The sequence below is a fragment of the Vitis vinifera genome, chromosome 8 (genome assembly GCF_030704535.1).
Source record: "Vitis vinifera cultivar Pinot Noir 40024 chromosome 8, ASM3070453v1".
NCBI lineage: Eukaryota > Viridiplantae > Streptophyta > Magnoliopsida > Vitales > Vitaceae > Vitis > Vitis vinifera.
Window position 1 is genome coordinate 4299967 of NC_081812.1, and position 19172 is coordinate 4319138.

The 19172-nt window shown below is 29.4% G+C and overlaps 1 protein-coding gene across 1 annotated transcript; it reads right to left on the minus strand.

Annotated features, from left to right (window-relative positions):
* Nucleotides 1-7984: 7984 nt before the first annotated feature.
* LOC100246087 (protein LURP-one-related 8) lies at nt 7985-9912 on the minus strand. The gene is made up of 2 exons (XM_002269152.5): nt 9223-9912; nt 7985-9123 (listed from the first exon to the last, which is right to left on the minus strand). The coding sequence occupies exons 1-2, from the start codon at nt 9472-9474 to the stop codon at nt 8773-8775; spliced, it is 603 nt and encodes a 200-aa protein (XP_002269188.1). The 5' UTR covers nt 9475-9912; the 3' UTR covers nt 7985-8772.
* Nucleotides 9913-19172: the final 9260 nt, after the last annotated feature.

Sequence of the window (19172 nt, forward strand, 5' to 3'; positions counted from 1 at the left end):
ATCCATTTCATTCTTAATCCTTGAAGATCTTGGTCTTCCTTTATCACATACTAGAGTTGGATTAGGATGAACAATTGGAAAATTAGGTTCTGGCCAATAGGCTTAATGTGAAATTGGATTAAATTGTGGTATATAACAACAACCATATACATCCATCCTATAATGTTTGTCAACAAATTTCCAACTATCAATCCTTGCACGTGCACATACAACTAGCACATGTGAACATGGGATACCAAATGATTGTCATGTATTACAAGTACATGTTCTTTCTTTCAACTTCATAATTTGTATATTGTTTCCTTTATCCATATGAAACCCATGGGGAGTAGTTGTCACTTTAAATATCTCATTTGAACAGTGAAAGATATTAACAGTGTGTCCATTAGCCCTTGATTCATATTTTGTTATTTTGTTAATGGCATAGGAAGTATACAAATCTCCATTTGCAATTCAAGTTTGTATTTTTGTTCGATGAGTCTCGAAATATGAAACACAACGATAGAAAGTTAACCGAACAAGAGCAGTGATAGGTAACATTCTAGCCCCTTTAAGTACTCCATTTATGCATTCAACAATATTTGTAGTCATCCACCCATACCGATGTCCTCCATTATGTGTCAAAGTCCATTTCTTTGTGTCTAACCTGTTAAACCATTCTAAATATTTCTTATATAATCATTTTAATTTAGTCATACATGACTCATACTTTCGTGGTTGATGTTGAGACCTAGCTCTATACACCGAGTCTTTTAACATCTTATTTCTATATTTATCATTGAAGCTGCTTGCCACATGCCTAAGACAATATCGATGGTGTGTATAAGGCGGGTTCCATCCAACACTAAAATCCCTAATGGCGACTTGTATTCCTACATAACGATCATAAATGAGACATATGTCTTCTCTTTGCGTGACTTGACTCCTTAATATATAAATAAACCAATACCAACTATTCGATGATTCTTCTTCAACTATTGCAAATGCAAGAGGGAAGATATGACCATTAGCATCGATTGATGTTGCAATCAAAAGTTTCCCTATGTATTTTCCATATAAAAAGTACCATCTATTTGTATTACTAGTCTACAATGCTTAAATTCTTCAACACATGCCCCAAAAGCCTAGAACACACACATAAAACGTACATTTCCATTGCAACCTGCTAGTACTGATGTCTTCCAAACAACCTTAGTCCCAGGGTTAGTAAGTTTAACAATATTCATCCACCTAGGTAAAACTTGGTAAGATTCATCCCAATCACCAAATATCCTTATGATTGTTTTCCTCTTTGATTACCAAATCCTTTTGTAATGAACATTATAACCAAATTTATCTTTCACTATTTGATGTAATGTAGCAATTGAAATTGTATGATCACTTTGGAGTACATGTTGAACTTCTCGTGCAATGAATGTGGAGTGTAATTGTGAGTGGTCTTGTGATAGTTTAGGGTAAACACAAGTGTGAGGACCTGTGTATTTTGTTATCTCAAACAAACCATGAGATTTACGACGACATGCACGAAGCCTCATATTACAACCCTCATACCACTTTTTGCACTTTACAACCCACATATCTAGCTTAGATTCAATAACAATCAAATGTTGATTCCTACATATGGAATAATGTTTAACAGCATATTGTAAGTTTACCTTACTCTCAAACCACAAACCCTTAAATAATTCATCTGATTCATTCCATAAGCTAGTGCATGCTGTCAAATCCTTGTCAGCCATAGAGTTAATTACATCCCAATTCAATTTTCTAAATATTGGGGAAGGGACATCATGTTCACCACCACCTAGCAATGATGTATCATTTTCTATATTTTCATTATCCTCCATGTCCATAATATTCTTATTACCATCATCTTCATCAAATAACTCTACATTGTCACTATCATTTCCAAGTAAAATATCAATATAATTTTCAACTATTATTACAATTGAATCAATGACCCGCACCAAATATACCCTAACTATAGGTTCCATGTCATTATCATAACTTTGCATATACATAGGGGAAGAGGTGTTCTTTTCTACCATTTGTTGACTTGGACCTACACCTTCAATATGCATTAGGGTAGTAAAACTACTTGGCATGGAGTGATGATCAATTGAAAAAGTTTGACGATATATTTCAATAGTATTTGGAGGAGCAGATTGTACGATAATAGTAAATATTATGCTCACGTCACCATTATCTCAAATAGGTAAAGGGACATAATTAACAGTACCCATTCCATTTGGAAAGGGAACTGATATCGAAACACTATATTTAACTTGGTCTAAGTACAATTAATATTTAGAGCATGACACAATTTTGTTTCTAACTCATCAAATGTTATCATACTATTGATTGAAATACCTTTCTCAAGAGGACGATTATAACATACCTTAAATTCACAATCAATAATTTCACCACTAGTATAACACAACACTGTGGTGTAACCATCCATTATCAAACCTATTTAAAATATCAACAAAGTGTTATCATCAATAAACTTTATGACAATGATTGATACACCATATAACAAATATGTATTTTGTAAATCTATTTTACTAATATTATAGTGCATTGTCCATTACTAAATCTATTTTTTAAAAGTCATACTTTTCAAAAATAATAATACACGACTACTATTTTTATTGTTATATTATCTACATTCAAATAAATGAAATAACAATTTTGTTTTATTTCTATTTCTATTTCTCATATTTTAATAATTTTTTAAATAATATTATATACAAAAAATAATTTAATACTAACAACCATTACTAAATTCAGTTTATTTTATTTTATTATATATAACAAAACAAGAATATCATCAATACATACAAGAACAAAAGAATATTTACCAAAAATAATATCCATCATTCGTTGGAATATCTGAGGAGCATTTTTTAGTTCAAATGGCATTACATTCTTTGTTATATATTTAGCTTATGTAAATATGTCTATTATAAATAGAGAAAATTTTGATTTAGTACCGTAGCTCATGGATCAGGGAATTGTAACATCTCATCAAATTAACAAAGTAGAGGCACAAAAGGATGGCATAATTCATGACTACTCAGAACAATTAAGAAATGCAAATAGATTAAAAAACCTTTATTTTAATGTTAGCAATAAATGTGTTCACACTTTAATTCGATATAAAACTTTTATAACTCAAAGTTAGTAAATATAATGTTAAAGGAATTTAGTAATCCAACATTACTAGACGAACAAGCAATTTTATTTGTCCATCCTCTAATTCTAATCCTAAAAATTCTATTTGAGTTTAGTAATTAATATAGGAGAAGAAAAACTTTGTAGATATTGTAGTAGAACTTTTAATGATTATCAAAAGAACCTACCTTCTTCTTTTGAAAAATTTCCTTTGATTATTATTTGTAAATATTTCCATATACAAAAAAATAATTTAATACTAACAAACATTACTAAATTCATTTATTTTATTTTATTATATTCTAACATTTTACAACTATATCTTTTTGTTCTTTTTAAAATGGATATTTAAATGTATATAATATAACATTTTAAATATAAATTTACTTATTATATACTTTTAATATTTAAATATATATTATATACATTTAAATATACCGTTACTATTTAACATTTTAAATGTACATTTACATATTATATACATTTAACACTCATGGTTTATACACAATTACTTATATATATATTACATACATTTAAATGTCCATTTAAATAAATCAAATAACATTTTAGTTTTATTTATACTTTTATTTATATTTGTATTTTTACATCTCACTGTTTTACAACAATTTTTTTATTGATTTATGACTAACATTAATTTTAAAAAATATATGCAATAAATTAATAATTTTGGATAATGTTGTATTTCTATTTTCTATATTTTAATATTTTTTAAAATTATATTTTATGCTAACATATAGATATATAATTATTCTATTATTATTATTTTTCATTCTCATTTTACTAATATTTTATTTTATTTTTAAATTTTAATTTTAATATTTTATAAAACATGCATATTATTTGATTGATAAACATAAACAATAATCCTATTATTTCATATTAATTAAATAAACTAATATCATTTTTATTTTTTGAATGATTTAATCCATTCGTCTCTATATAATGATAATTTACAACAAATAATATTCTAAAAAAATTAGCATAAATCCAATAAATTAACAAATATATATAGAAATAAATATCTATCATGCATTACAAAATAAATATAAAACAAAGACAAAAATATTACCTAGCAATAAAATAACATAAATTTTATTTTTTTAATGATTTAATCTATTTAAACTAAAAAAAATTTATAAATATTATTGAAACAAATATTACATAATCCAAATAAATTTAAAAACTTATATAATAATAAAAACCATACATTACAAAATAACTTGAAATAAAAATAAAGCAAAAATATTACCTTTCAAGATAAGCAGTGTGAATGTCCGAAGAAAAGAGAAGAGATATGCGAAGAAGTTCCCAAAGAGAAATGAGATGGAAAGTGAAAAACTGGGTTTCAAATAGGGAAGAAGAAGAAAATGAGGATGAAGAGATTTGAAGCCGATTTATATTGTAAGTGAAGTTTGGAAGAGGTAGAATAAGTATAGTGTGAAGGATAGGAGGTGAACATTTGAATGTTTCAGAAGAAATGACAATACCTGTAACAGTCAAATTGGTGAAGTGTTTAAATATTTAAGAAGAAATGACAAAACCTCAAATGGACTTCAAATTGGTTGAGTGTTCCAATAAAATTGCAGTGTAATAGTGTGTGAAGTGATGGAGTGCAATAGGTAAGATTCTCCTATGGGCTGTGGGTGTAGTAGATTGTTGGACTTGGGGAAGTTGGGGAAATGATATGATACTGTAGTGGAAGCTTTGTGGTAAGTTAAATTCTCTTAAAAAGATGTGAAATTATTCTTTTTACAATCAAATTTTAATTTAAAGATTAATATTTTTAATCTTAAAATTTATATAATAAAATTAATTTAAAAAATAAAACAAAACAAAATTATGTATTTTATAAATAATTATTTAATAAATTAATAATAATTTTTTTAAAACTCATTTTTCACATAAATTGATAATATTTTTTTTTTAAATTCCAAAGTAAGAGAAAAAATAAATAGATTATTTATCTTATATTAAATTTAGTATGTTATTTATATATTAAATTTAGTAAATAAAATTAATTAATTTATAATATATATTTATAATAATTGTATTATTGTATAAATAGAATAAAGAATGAAAAAGTGGATTTTTGAAGGGTTTTTATTTTTACTTTTTATTTAAAGTGAGGATTTCTCACTTTTATGGTTGTTTCTTAAAAAGACGATTTCTCACTTAGTTTTATTTATTTATTTATTTATGTATTTTTAAGTGAGTGTTTCTCACATATATATATTTTTTTTTTTTGTGGAAATCATCTCTTTAAGAGACAATTTCTCACTTGGTTTTATTTTATTTTATTTTTGAAATCGTTTCTTCAAAAGACGATTTCTCACTTCTTAATTTTTTATTTTTTATTATATTTTTTGTGAAAATCGTGTCTGTGAAGAGACTATTGATATCGTACTTGTAGGAAAACTTGAGGAGAAGAAAGGAAAAGAAAAACTTAAATTTTCATATAATAAAATATTTGATAAGGTCAATGATGATATGACAGAAGGTGGTAGAGAAGATTGACGGTGCACCCAAGAGTGCAAAGCTTTATGATGAAATATTTGGGCAGTGGAAGTGAGCCCAGACCCAGAGGAGCAGCTAATGTTTTGATCCTTGGAGCAACCAAATTGAGGTGTGAATAGAGTTGTACCATTGTGAGTACTAGACATATGTCAATCTATGAAACCTAGGAATGGCAAAGCAAGGTAAGGTTAATTAGCTAAAATCACCTCCTAATAACAATCTAATGCTAAGTGGGTTGGAATATGCATTAGAACTAGTAATGCTTACAAATACCAACACAAAATGATTCAATGATTCAATGATTCAATGATCTAGGAATAAGTATAAAAAGAAGAGATGACATCAAATGAATCAAAATGGTTTGGACATGATTCAATGATATTTCTTCTACTCAAATTTGAGCATAAATTATTATTATTATTAGTGTTTTTGATAGGTAAATAAGAATTACATTAAAAGAAAGAAAGTATAGACGTCGTATACAAAATAAACAAAAGATCAAAAAAGGGCGCAAAAACACAAACCCATTATTGTGCCTTACAAAGAGCTTATCCAATTTACAAAGTCTAATAATGACAAAAAATCATCCCCATTATATGATCTAACCCGATCCCAAAAAAGATACAAGAAATAATTTTTAATTGTTTGGTCCATTCTTTCACAATCATTAAAGGTCTCATATTCTTTTTCTGTCATAAAATCCAAAACAAACATGTCGGAGCAACCTTCTAAATCTTTTTCCTCTTTTTATCAAAAAAAGGAATCATGCCAGGTCAGAAGGACCTCTTCAACTAAAAAGTGCATCATCAATTGAATATCGAAAAATGTAAAAATCAACTACCACAAATTAATTGCTTGAGGAAAAATAGGAATTGTGTCCCAAAGCAGAAATACATGTTAGGTTAATTAAATGTTAGCACCTAAGTATGAATTTCTAAAAATTGAAAAGAAAATCAGCAAAGCATCTAAATCTGCAAAAGAAAATTTGATACCATCAACACTTATCTGGCAATTGTGATGTGCTCTCAAACTTTCAACCAACATGATTTTAGTTTTGTAGGAGAGACATCTGGACAGTTTTTTAGCAAATTGATATGGTATAGATAATTTTCAAGAACAGAGTAAGCATGAGAGTAACCGGTCATGCCATTCAACTTCAAGGGAAGAACCAATATAAGTGAGTAGTCAAGTTTAGACATACAAATTAGTCAAATCTTATGCAAACAAAAATGGACACAGCCAGTCATCATTCTCCAAACCATTTGCAGTCCCAACAGCAAGCCCATTTTCTTAAGAGAAAAAAACCCTCCATGCTTCCTAACTCCCTTTGTGACTAAGCAATCAACCCAATGCTAATCATTTCTTGTTAGCTTTGCATAGTGGACTCGCTTTGACTTAGGCATCAGAGAGGCTTGGTTGACCCTCCTCTGCTTGCTCTACTTGGCAAATCTTGCATATTGGGAGAAGATGGTTTGTTCAATCACCATTTGGAGAGGAGAAAATTGTTGGAATAGCCCACTTGTCAACTCGTGTTAGCTACTTGTTCACCAACAACTACTAAATTCAAATTTTATAGTCTAAAATTTAACTTGAAAAATGTAACACCAAAGCAATGACAAACTACTTGAATTCTTGTACAAAAACTTTCCTTCAAACATTAAATTTGATAGAAAAATACAACATTAAAGAGTTAGTATATCAAAAATTTCATACCCCAATCATCTTTTTCTTTTTTTTTAATATTTTCGGTTATGTTCTTTGTACTTTATTATATTCTTGTTTACAGCCGTTCAAGTGAAATTGATATAAACGATAAAATTGAAATGAAAAAAATGGGAGGCAGGGAAGTGATTCCGTCCCAAAGAAGATTTGTTGGGCCAAGCCCAACTCTGTCAAGAGTTCGATACAAATATAGAAAAGGTTAAGACATCGTTAGGGCCAATCCAATTCTGTTCAACCAAAAATTACCCAGCGATGCATTTGGACAAAAAGGAGGTCCCCACCTACACATCACCCCCAAGGCTTGCTACAAAACCAATGGCGTGTTTGGTAACTCTTTTTTAAAATGGTTCTTAAAAATGGATTTTGATAATAATTTTTTTAAATTGTTATATAAAAAAAATTTATTTGAAAACTTGAAATACCTTTTAATATTTTTAAAAATAAGTTTTATGTCTAATGTTTTATTTTTAATCATTTTAGATATTTGTATAATTATTTTTTAAAATAATCCTAAAAAATCAAATGAAAACAGCTGAAATAACTAAAAAAAATTTCTCAAAACACCTTGTTTCTATTCTTAATAATAAAAAAATATAAAACAAAAAATAGTTTTTGGTTATCAAAGTGTTGTATTCCTTATTTTTTTTATCACGAAGAATACAAAACTGCTCTCGAAAACAATGGCCAAACACACCATATGTTTCTTGGTTTTTCCCTTTTCCCGGCGTAACTTCAATATATACATGGTACACCCCTTTCCCTGTCCCTATTGGGCGAACCTAGTGAACTGCTACCTTATCTTCCGTCGAGGGCATTGAGCGTTCATTCGCTACCTCTAAAGTGGGGGATCCTTGCTTTATCGCTGGCTGAAGACTAGCTACTGCAACTGCGCTTCTCTGACTCAAGGTTCATGAAAACACAGGTCTTATGCCCTTAGCCAGCTGTTTTGACCACTGGAACTAAATGAATCAGGCTTCAAAGAGAGCCCTTTCATCTTCCTTTTCTGTCCCACTAAGGATTTCCTTTTATATAAAAACGAAAAAGACCAAGCTCAAACACTCAAAATCACCCCACCCAGGGGGAAGAAGGTTGGGGAAAGTTCACTAGCATGAGGTGAGCTGAGGCCACTGCTTCACATCCATCACTGCCTCACGTTGAGTTGTTTTACTTAATTCATTTGAAGTAAAATATACAAAATCAAGGTGTTTGGTGTGATAGGGGAAGAGGTAGATCATCCGGCATGGTATTCGTTTTTGGACCAATTCAATGATCCATGGTCTATGTTCGTATGTGTTGAAAGAAGCGATGGAGGATGAAGAATCAGACGGAGAAGCGTTTTGATTATCTGAACATTTGATCAAGCAAGATCACAAGCGCCATAGCCACCGGCGTATCCATCTCCGGCTGCACAATGAGGCGGAACACGTCCACACCTAGAGCCACTCCCGCCATCGCCTCTTTCCGCTTTATCTCCGCCACGCACCTCCGCCTCTCGTCGTACACTGCGCAGCACCGCTGCGAGTACGACCCTTCGATCTCGTACATCGCCTTCCTCATGCTGCTGCTGCTGCCTCCACTCACTCGTGCCAGCGACTTCGAGCTCAGCAGATTCAGATGCTTCCTCATCTGAAACCGCGGATTCGCCGCAGTTTCTCCATCGTACACCAGCCAATTATCGCCCAAACTCAGCCTCTGCAGTCACCACCACCATTTAATATCAGAATCAAAATCAAAATCACAGAGAATCAATTCATGAACCAAACCATAAACAACATCACACTACTTGCATACCTTGCGGCGGATGGTGAGAAGAGGCTTGCCGGAGGCGTCCATGAGGACGATCTCGCCCTTATTTCCCGCAACATAATTGTCCACCCTAAAAACCAAATTCCCCTTCCCGTCGAACACCGTGAAGCCACTGCAGTTGAACAGCAGCGACTTCTTCCATACTGTCAGAACCGCCGGGTCTCCTCCGCCGATGCACAGCTTCACTCCCTCCGATCCGGAACTCGCTGCAGTGGCATTGGGATACACCTTTGTCATCGCCACTCACCTAATCCAATGTGAGGCTCTCCAAAGTTTACAAGTTGGAAGAAAGTGGTTGCTGTAAGACTTAACAAGCACAAAGCAACATTTATAAATCATAGCGAGAAAGGCTGAGGACAGGAAGGAACGCGTGCGTCTGTCGTTATCGACAGACGTATGATGGGACGGAAAGAAAGAGGTAAGGACGGGCTGAGGTTACCAAGTATTAATCCTTATCATTCCGTCGACTGCTTGAATATCTTAATAATTGATGCCGTAATGAAAAAACAACGATAAAACTCGTGGCTCCCAGCCATTCTGCGGTGGTGGATGTGGCTCCTGACATCTGACATCTGACACCTGTCCGCCCCAGTGGAATAGATAATTTCTTTGTTCATTGCTTTGACATGGTAGCAAATTCATTTGGACGAATATTTTGAGTAGGGAGGATCCAATGGACCAATGGACCAATGGACGGCCTTCTTTTTCTAGCTAAACAAACAGCACGATTCCCCATTGGTAATTTTGGTGCAAATTCTGAATTTTCAGTTAAAGTTTCTGAAAATAACAATTATTTTTGGGGGCCTCGGTTTGGTTTGATTGTGATTGGAGAGCCAATGAAGGGTCGGAAGCTTCTAGAATAATGGTTAGGATGTTAGGCATGGTGTGTTAATATGATTGAAATAATTTTTACCCATATGTTATATCAAATAGATGAAATAAAAGTTGGAATTCATATTCAAATTCAATGAATGAGCCAAGTTGAAAAGACTTTTAGATGAAAAAGTTCTCAGCTAGAGGATTTTGATTTTGATTTTGATTTTAAGTTAGAACCCAATTTCTATAACTTCATTAATTTTGGTTTTAATTGTACGTGTGAAAGGAATGGATTAACAAATATAATTTTATATATTTTTTTTGAAGTAGTCATTGAATTTAATTTTTAATTTTTGTTAGAAATGATAATGAAAAATTTTCATGTATTTATATGTCCACCCTAATGGGATGGGTTTAAAATTAAAATAAATTAATTATTTTTTTATAAAAAAAAAATGACAAGTTTAAGTATTATCTTACCTTGTTTTTACTAATTATGTATATAATTAAATTAAAAGTAATTTAATTTAAAAAATATTTTTCAATTTTTAATACATAAAATAATTAAAAACCTTTTTTTTTTTTTACTAAATAAGTTTTAGATATATATATATATATACTAGGATGATAATGGGAAGTTTTCTATGGATCATTTCTATTTCATTTATATAAATAAATTTTTATTTCTATCCCAATATAAAAAAATTAAATGAGAATAAACAAGCATAAGAATTTCTTGTACCTACTTCAATTGTTTAATTTTTTTTATTGGGATAGAAATAAAAATTTATTTATATAAATGAGATAGGTATGATATTGAATGATTTTATTAGAACAATATAATATGTAAAAAAATTTCTTATAAATTATGTCATTCCATTATCTGATGCTGGTCTTGTTGTGGGACGGTCAATACCTCAAGGTTTGATCACTGTGGATAATTCTAGAAGCTTGACTAGTTATTCGGTTATAAAAATAAATAAATAAATTATGTCATCCCATGTCATTTTTGGTTTGGTATGATCCTAATAAATTTAAAATACTTTAAGTGTGCTTGGAAGCATGGGCAGACATGAGGGTGACGGGGCGGCTAGAACTATTTATGAAATATGTGACCATTGGAGGGTGGTGGGGCCAAGAGACACACATTCTCAATTATGGAAAAGATTTTTTTGAAGGTTAAGGGAGAAGGCCCAAATAAAAGGTCAAATTTACGGATTTAGCCACGTGGCATTGAGATTGAGTTGAGATACGAAAAATGTGGAGAAGTGCGAGAACATTATGACAAAATTAAGAGGGGACATAAAAGGAGAGTGACACCCTCCTAAAAAGTCTCTGAAATTGTTCTCTAACCCAACGTCCACCTCTTGGAATAATGAAATGAATTCGATTCCCATTAATACCATTTGACGTCCAAGCAAGCAACACTTTTCTCATTTGTCTTCCACTTGAATACTGCACGATTCTTTTGGGCTCCATTGGACCATCTTACTAAGTGTCGGTGATGCCTCTTCCATCCTTTCTCACTTCCTCATCCCAACCTTTATTATTCTTCCCATCAATTATCTCCCATGTTACCTTTTCTCTCTTTTTCAAAATTTTTCCATGGTCGGTAGGTGGTTGTATGTGATTGTGACAGCGACTTGTTAAGAGAAAATGGAAAATGTGATAAATTGAACCGAATAGAAACACGGTGACTTCCGTGTTTTTTCTATCCATTACTCAAAACAAAACTTCGTTGTATCTTTACAGCTATTTAGACCTTGTTAGGAATTTTTGTAAGTTTTATTGACTTTTTTATGTTCATTTTGGAATTTCCAAAGTTGTAGTGATTTGCTATCTTGAATGTGAATTTTGTTCGCTTTGAGTTCAATAGATCATTTCACGTAAATATTGTATCTTTTAGATCCAATCAACCCTCATGTAATTTTTTTTTTTAAAAGAAATTTATCATATATATAACACAAAAAAGTTATTTTGAATTATAGACCACTCAAATACACATACCCCTTGTGGGGTGAACTATATAGGTATAGGTGATTCTGCTAAGCCTATTGCTCTGGTTGTGGTTTCGATGGATGTAGAAAAGGATAGTAACAACCTTGTTAACCCATTCATGCACGTTATTAATTAGACTACCTTAAGAGAGTCATAGCTACTCCCACCGTTTATCTGCACTTGATTGAATTTCTTCACTTTGACATTTAGAGCATTGGGCAGAAATCAGAGCATTCGCAAAGACCATCACAATGCTTTGTTTTAATAAACAATCGAATTCCCCTTGTCTGTATCCGTTCTAAGTCAATTGTTCGACACCCGAGGAAGGCCCCTAAGGGAGTCGTTCCCAATCCGACCAAGATGACTATGAGAGAGTTTTTTTGGGTACTTGTCCCACCTATTATGGGACAAGTTTAGGATTAAAATAAATAGGTTAGGCATGAGTTTGGGCTTTCTCTTTAAACTTAGGATGAATTCGAGTATTACCTTCTTTCGTCTTACTTTACCTTGATTATATATGCAATTAATTTTAAAAAATAATTTAATTTTCCTATTTCAACATATATAAAATAATAATAAAAATACTTTTCAATAAAATAAGTTATAAAAAATATAATATTTTATTTATGTATTTATTTTTATTTGATTAAAAAACTATATTGAATTTAATAAATATATTTATTTTTAGGCAATTAAAAATATTTAAATTAATTTTAAAAAATTAATATTTTTTTTAGAAAAATTAAACAAGGTGATGTGAGTACTAATTTAATTTTTTTATTAGGGTTGGGATGAAATTTACTTTGTATAAATGGGACAAGGTCGTGATGGGGGCAATCCATTCCAAACCCACCACGTTGTGGTAGCTAAAGTTTCAAGGCAAATGTGTTAATATAAGAACATAAATATCAAACAATTTATATATAAAGTTTTATCGTGAGTCAACTAATTATGCCTACATTCATGAATAAGATATTCATTTCATTATACCATAAAATATCATAAGCCACTACACTATAGAATATCATAGAGATAAAAACTAGATACAACTATTGGATCAAGAAATATCTTAGATTTTTTCACTCTTTATAAATTAATATTTTTTTTTAGAAAAATTAAACAAGGTGATGTGAGTACTAATTTAATTTTTTTATTAGGGTTGGGATGAAATTTATTTTGTATAAATGGGACAAGGTCGTGATGGGGGCAATCCATTCCAAACCCACCACGTTGTGGTAGCTAAAGTTTCAAGGCAAATGTGTTAATATAAGAACATAAATATCAAACAATTTATATATAAAGTTTTATCGTGAGTCAACTAACTATGCCTACATTCATGAATAAGATATTCATTTCATTATACCATAAAATATCATAAGCCACTACACTATAGAATATCATAGAGATAAAAACTAGATACAACTATTGGATCAAGAAATATCTTAGATTTTTTCACTCTTTATATCTACACCTTAAATCACGAATCCCTTGCTTGATTAGATGTTTATGAATCTCCCTCATATCTTCATTCACCACATATAATCTTCATAAGTCCTTCTCAATATCATAAACTCGCCTGACCTAAAATATTTATAAAAATATTTCCAATAACTTGTAGATATAAAAAATATTTTATAGAATATTCTTTTTAATAAAGGGAATTTATACTATCTGTTATATCTGTAGCATAACACTTTCCAATAATAGAACGTTTGGATATGGGGGATACATTCTAATATCATTTTGTAATAATCCACTCTCTTATATGTACATATTGTTTGTTTTGAGTCTAATGGACCTTTGTGATTTCAAAATGCGTTTACATGATTAAAAGAAATCCACTACATATATAATATAATAAATCATGCCTTTAACCAATGTAAGATATTATGAAATTTCAATCTTTCTATAATCTTGTGTGAAAGTATTTCCCTTTTCATAAACAAGTTTAGATTACAATCCTAACATTATGTTTCATAGGTATTCTCGTTTGTATCTAAACTCAATAAAATAGAGAAACAAATGAGCAAAGAGGCATGCACTCTTTGCCTTCACAAAAATAAACTTATAACTAATGAATAGGTTTTTTTTTTTTTTTTTAACACGAGCTAATAAAAAAAAGTAATGAAGTTGGAATTGATAATCTTTTGTTAAACAAACAAGGTCGATCTACCAATTTATTAAGCTAATAAAATCACTAACTTGAATGAAAACTCTAAGACTATGTTTGGTTCCCGAAAAATATGAGGGAAAATGCAAGGGAAAGAAAATACAAAGGAAACGTAAAAATAAAGAAAAAGTGAACAAAAATTAAAAAAAAAAAAAAAGATTAAAAGTCGATAAATTATTTATATTTGTTACTTCAATCTCATTTTATTTATTTTAACTCATCCATATAAAGATTAAATAATTTAAACATACATAAAATTTTAATTATATTTTATTTTCTTTTATATTTTCATAAGATAATCAAATATGAAAAAATTATTTTTCTTTATATATTTTTTATTTCCTTAGTATTTTCCGAGAACCAAACACAACCTAAAGGATTTCATATAAAATTATTATTATTATTATTATTTTGTAACAAAGTTGTAAGCAATCAATGATTGGAGTACATACTATATGACCTTCCGTGGCAGCATAGGGTCAATCCAATGTGATATATATATATATATATATATATATATCCTAGTTGGAATGGAGATAGCCTCATGCCAATTCACATAAATCCATGCCTAATAAAAAAAACTAAAAATAAAAAATAGAAAAAGAACCAAACAAAAACCCTAATGGGCGTTTGTGATTGTTGGTCCAAATAAGATGCCCAAGAGGGGGACCAAACCACAAAAATAAGATTGTGTGAACATTGAAAGCAAAAGCCTGAGAAAGAAAGAAAGAGTTCACTCATCACATGCAAAGCACATGGAGCAACCAAAACTTATGCAAAAAGGAGGCTTCTCACCAAATTTGTTTGGTCATTCAAGTCCAATTTCAACTTAACTTAAGATGGGTGCTATTTTGATTTCTAATTCTAATTCTAAATGATTTCTACTTTTTGTGTGTGTATTCATTACTTGTTTCATTTGAATTGGGTCTAAGATTTTTAACAACTTTTTCTCATACAATCATAGTCATAGGAGTCCTCTATGTAAAGGGTGTTTAAAAACCCCAAGTAATTGCAATGTTTTATCAAAGAATTTCCAACTCCTTTTGCTGACTTAGCTCTTAATTAATTGGACAAGAGTACGTTTCATACTTTTTAAGGAAGCCTAGAGATTCATTTGAAGGAGGTTTAACTTTTTCTTGGGTGAAGTACTCTTTTCAAAAACACTTACTTCCGGATCTCTCTATACTAATGAAATAATGGTTAGCTTGTCTCTAAAGTTATATCAATCAAGGATCATGCAATTATTTTTTTTTTCTTATATATAATTGCTTTTTATTTTAGTTTTATTGTTTTATACCTTGGTTTCTTTATTTTGTACCATGATAGCAATGCTAGTAGCATCTCTTCCACTTCACTTCTAAACGTTTTCCTACGATCGATGATAGAAACCCACTTGGGCAAGATCTTCTAACTCTTACTTAAAGCTAGATTAATCATCGAGTTTTGGAAAAGACTAACTTTCTAAGGTAAAGAATTCACTTCCCGACATTCTTTGTACCATGATCCTATATATTTGAGTCCTTATTTAATAGTCCATATATTATTATACACTTAAATGACTCATATTTAAACTCCTTTACAGAAAGAATAGCATAAAATTTTATTCACATTAAAAATGAGTATATTTAAAGTAAATTTTCCTCCTACCAACATTTGGATCAACTAGTTAAAAGTCAAAAGCACTTTTTAAAATTTCATAAGAGCTTTATGATGTTTTCCCCACATGTGTGACTAGTTGTTTCATGTTGGATAAAAATTTAATGATAGAAAGATTATTCTTTTGACCTCATTAACTATAATTTTACTTTCAACCTCCATATCTAGTAAATATAAAAAGTACAAAAGCTATTTCAAATTTAAAAAGTATTTGGTAAAACAACTTAACAATTTAATGACTTAATAAACATGTTTGATAAAATAACTTAATATCAAAACTTAAAATTAAAAATGATGTTAAGTATTAAGTTAAAATAGTCAATTTATTCTTAATCTCAATTTTCTTATTTTATCTTATTTGCTCACATCTAAAGAGAATATATTTAATAACCATGACTCAATATCTATAACTCATTTTCTATAGTAAATATTTTAAAGTTATATTATAAATCTACAGTACTTTAAATATGGATGTTTAATAAACAAATTTATTGTTTAAAATTAATGAAAATAAAAATTAATTAAATTTTTTAATAATAAACATTAATTACAATTAATGGAATAAATATGTCAATTTAATAACTTAAAATAAATTTTAAGTTAATTTTACCAAACAACCTTAATAAAAAATAAGTAATAAGTTTTAAGTTAACACTTAAGAACAATTTAACTTAAAATCAATTTAAGTCATTAAGTAATAAGTATTAAATTTTATCAAATACCTTAAAATTATTTTAAAGGAACCACAACTTTTAATAAAATATTTATCCAAAAAGTATAATTTAACATGTAAAAGAAATAATTCTCAAATCTTCATTATCATTTTATTTTAAATCGGTTTAGGCCCGATCAACCTTCATGGCTTTAAACTACATTTACCTAATTAACTTTTTCCTCTAATCCATGGAGGATACCGTGAAAAGTGTATCAAATGGAAGATTCATCTCAAACTAACCAATATTTTACATAAGAAACCGACTGAGTTTCTATGGAGAAAAACGTTAAAGCTATAGTTGTTCCCAAAAAATACTAAGAAAAAATTAATAAGAAAAATGGTTTTTTCATGTTTGCTTTCACTGTAAATATATAAATATAATTAAAATTAGTTAAATTTTATATATTTTAAAATTATTTAATCTTTATATAATGTAGGGTAATAAGTGAAATGAGTTTGAAGAAGTATATAAAAATAATTTATATACTTTAATTTATTTTTATTTTTATTTCTTTTACATTTTCTTTTCTTTTTTATTTTTCCTCTCTATTTTTTTTCCTAGCATTTTCCCTCGAATTTTCCAAGAAACAAACATGCCCTAAAAGGAAATGAAAATATGAGATACCAAGTTCAAGATTGTGTCAACTACTTTACTAAACATATGTAAGGATGTAGTGAATGTGGACATATTCCTAAGCCATGTGTTTATTAGGTGCAAAGCTGGCATTGCAAATATCAAATATATACTTTTTTTCTTTAATAGCTAATGGTCATTTTTGACCTACTTGATGGGATCTGTAAAGCTCAATTTGAGTCTGGCAGAGGAAAAAAAAAAAACCAAATTGTGAAAAGGATAAAGAAAAATAAAATTTAATGAAAAATAATTTTTTTAAAATTCGTATATTTTTAAATTAAATAAAATAAATAATTTTGAAGAAGATTTTTTTTTATTGAGTTTAAATCTATTATTTTTCTAAAATTTTCCTAAGTCCAAATAAAAGAGATGAGTTACAAAGTTGAGCAAGGTAAATTTTAAAAATTTGTAGCTTGATTTAAAATTTTGATAAAATTTATGGGTAAAATCAATTCCTAAATATACATGTTTCCTTTGGGAAGAAGTGGATTGTCAAAGAGATTGACGTATGATATATGGATATGCAAGTTAAAAATAAAAATAGTAGTTTTTTTTTTTGTTAAAATATAAATTTGATAAAAGAACTTTGAATTGTTAGGTATCGAAACCAATACTATTAAGCAGTGTTTTTACTCAAAATAATTTTGATAGAAGTATTTTTTTTTTTAAGTGCTTTTAAAAGAATCATTTATCAAAAGTTTCTCCAGAAATTACTGTAAGCGATTTTTGAATATTTTAAAAGTATTTTCTAAATTTTATAAAACATAATTTTTTTTCAAAAACACTTTTTAGTTTAAAAGTGTTCACTCTTTGTTACTATTGTGATCCCAAAGTATTTCTTTTGTGCTGTTCAAAAACAATGATAATTTGACACATGAATTTTTTTTTCTTCTTTGAATCTTGTACTTGTGAGTTCAATAAAAAAAGAAAAAGAAAAAGAAAAAATACAAACAAACAAACAAATGCTGAAGTTAAAACCTGGGTTTGGTTAGGGATGTTTTCAAAAATAATATTAAAAAAATAAATTTTGGGAATAGTTAAATTATTTTTAAAATGAAATTTTATTTAGGAACTTCAACACAAAAAATAGTTTTCCTAAATTACTCTCCATAAAAGTGTTATTCACTATATAAAATAAATAAATAAAATATAAGACCTCAAACATTACCTCTTAGGAAATAGATATATCCTAACCTTATAGTGCATTCACCCAAGCACCCACGGCGAACACAAAGGGAGTTGATGGACGCGGCCAACACTCCAATCTGCTAACACCCGAGGCAAGTTAGGTTGTTAAAAGATATAGTGAGGATTAATATATTTTTTTAGAATTAAAAAATATTTTATTTAATAGTTAAAAACTACAAGGACCGCTCAAACACTCGAGGTGCTAGAGCGATGGTTAAGTGCACTTGAGCACTCTTGTTGAATATGCTAGACTTTGACAATATATTTTTGAGATATTCATGCAAATCAAGTTTATAAACTTTGAGATACCAATTCTCTACAACTTCTATGTTCATATATACCTTAATTTAACTCTTCTAGGGTTAAAGATCATAAGAGATTTTTAAGGAACTTTATAAGAGAACAAGTTTAACAAGCCACACCATTCTCGATCTCTTATACAAAGGATTCACTTGTTGAATCTAGTTGGTTGAAGACTTGCATCCCTTCAAAGAGACTAAAGTGCATTCATTGAAGCAATTGGAGGTTGTTGTGTCACAGACGTGGAACAAGTTGTAGGTTCTAAAGAGTGAGCCTTTAGGGTTAAACAACTAGATAAATCTGTGTAACTTGTTCTTGAATAGTGGATTTAGATTAGAGGTCTTAGAACTCATGGTTTTTTATCTCCATAATTTTGTGGGGGTTTTCCACATAAAAAAATCCTTGTGTCTCATTGCTTATTTATGTGATTTTGTAGTTACTTTGATCATATATATTAT

What these genes read in the sequence shown, in the direction of transcription:
- LOC100246087 (XM_002269152.5), bottom strand. Translation starts at nt 9,474, where the DNA reads ATGACAAAGGTGTATCCCAATGCCACTGCAGCGAGTTCCGGATCGGAG. An exon ending in TTCTCACCATCCGCCGCAAG is followed by an intron (nt 9,124 to 9,222) that starts GTATGCAAGTAG and finishes TGGTGACTGCAG; the next exon opens with AGGCTGAGTTTGGGCGATAA.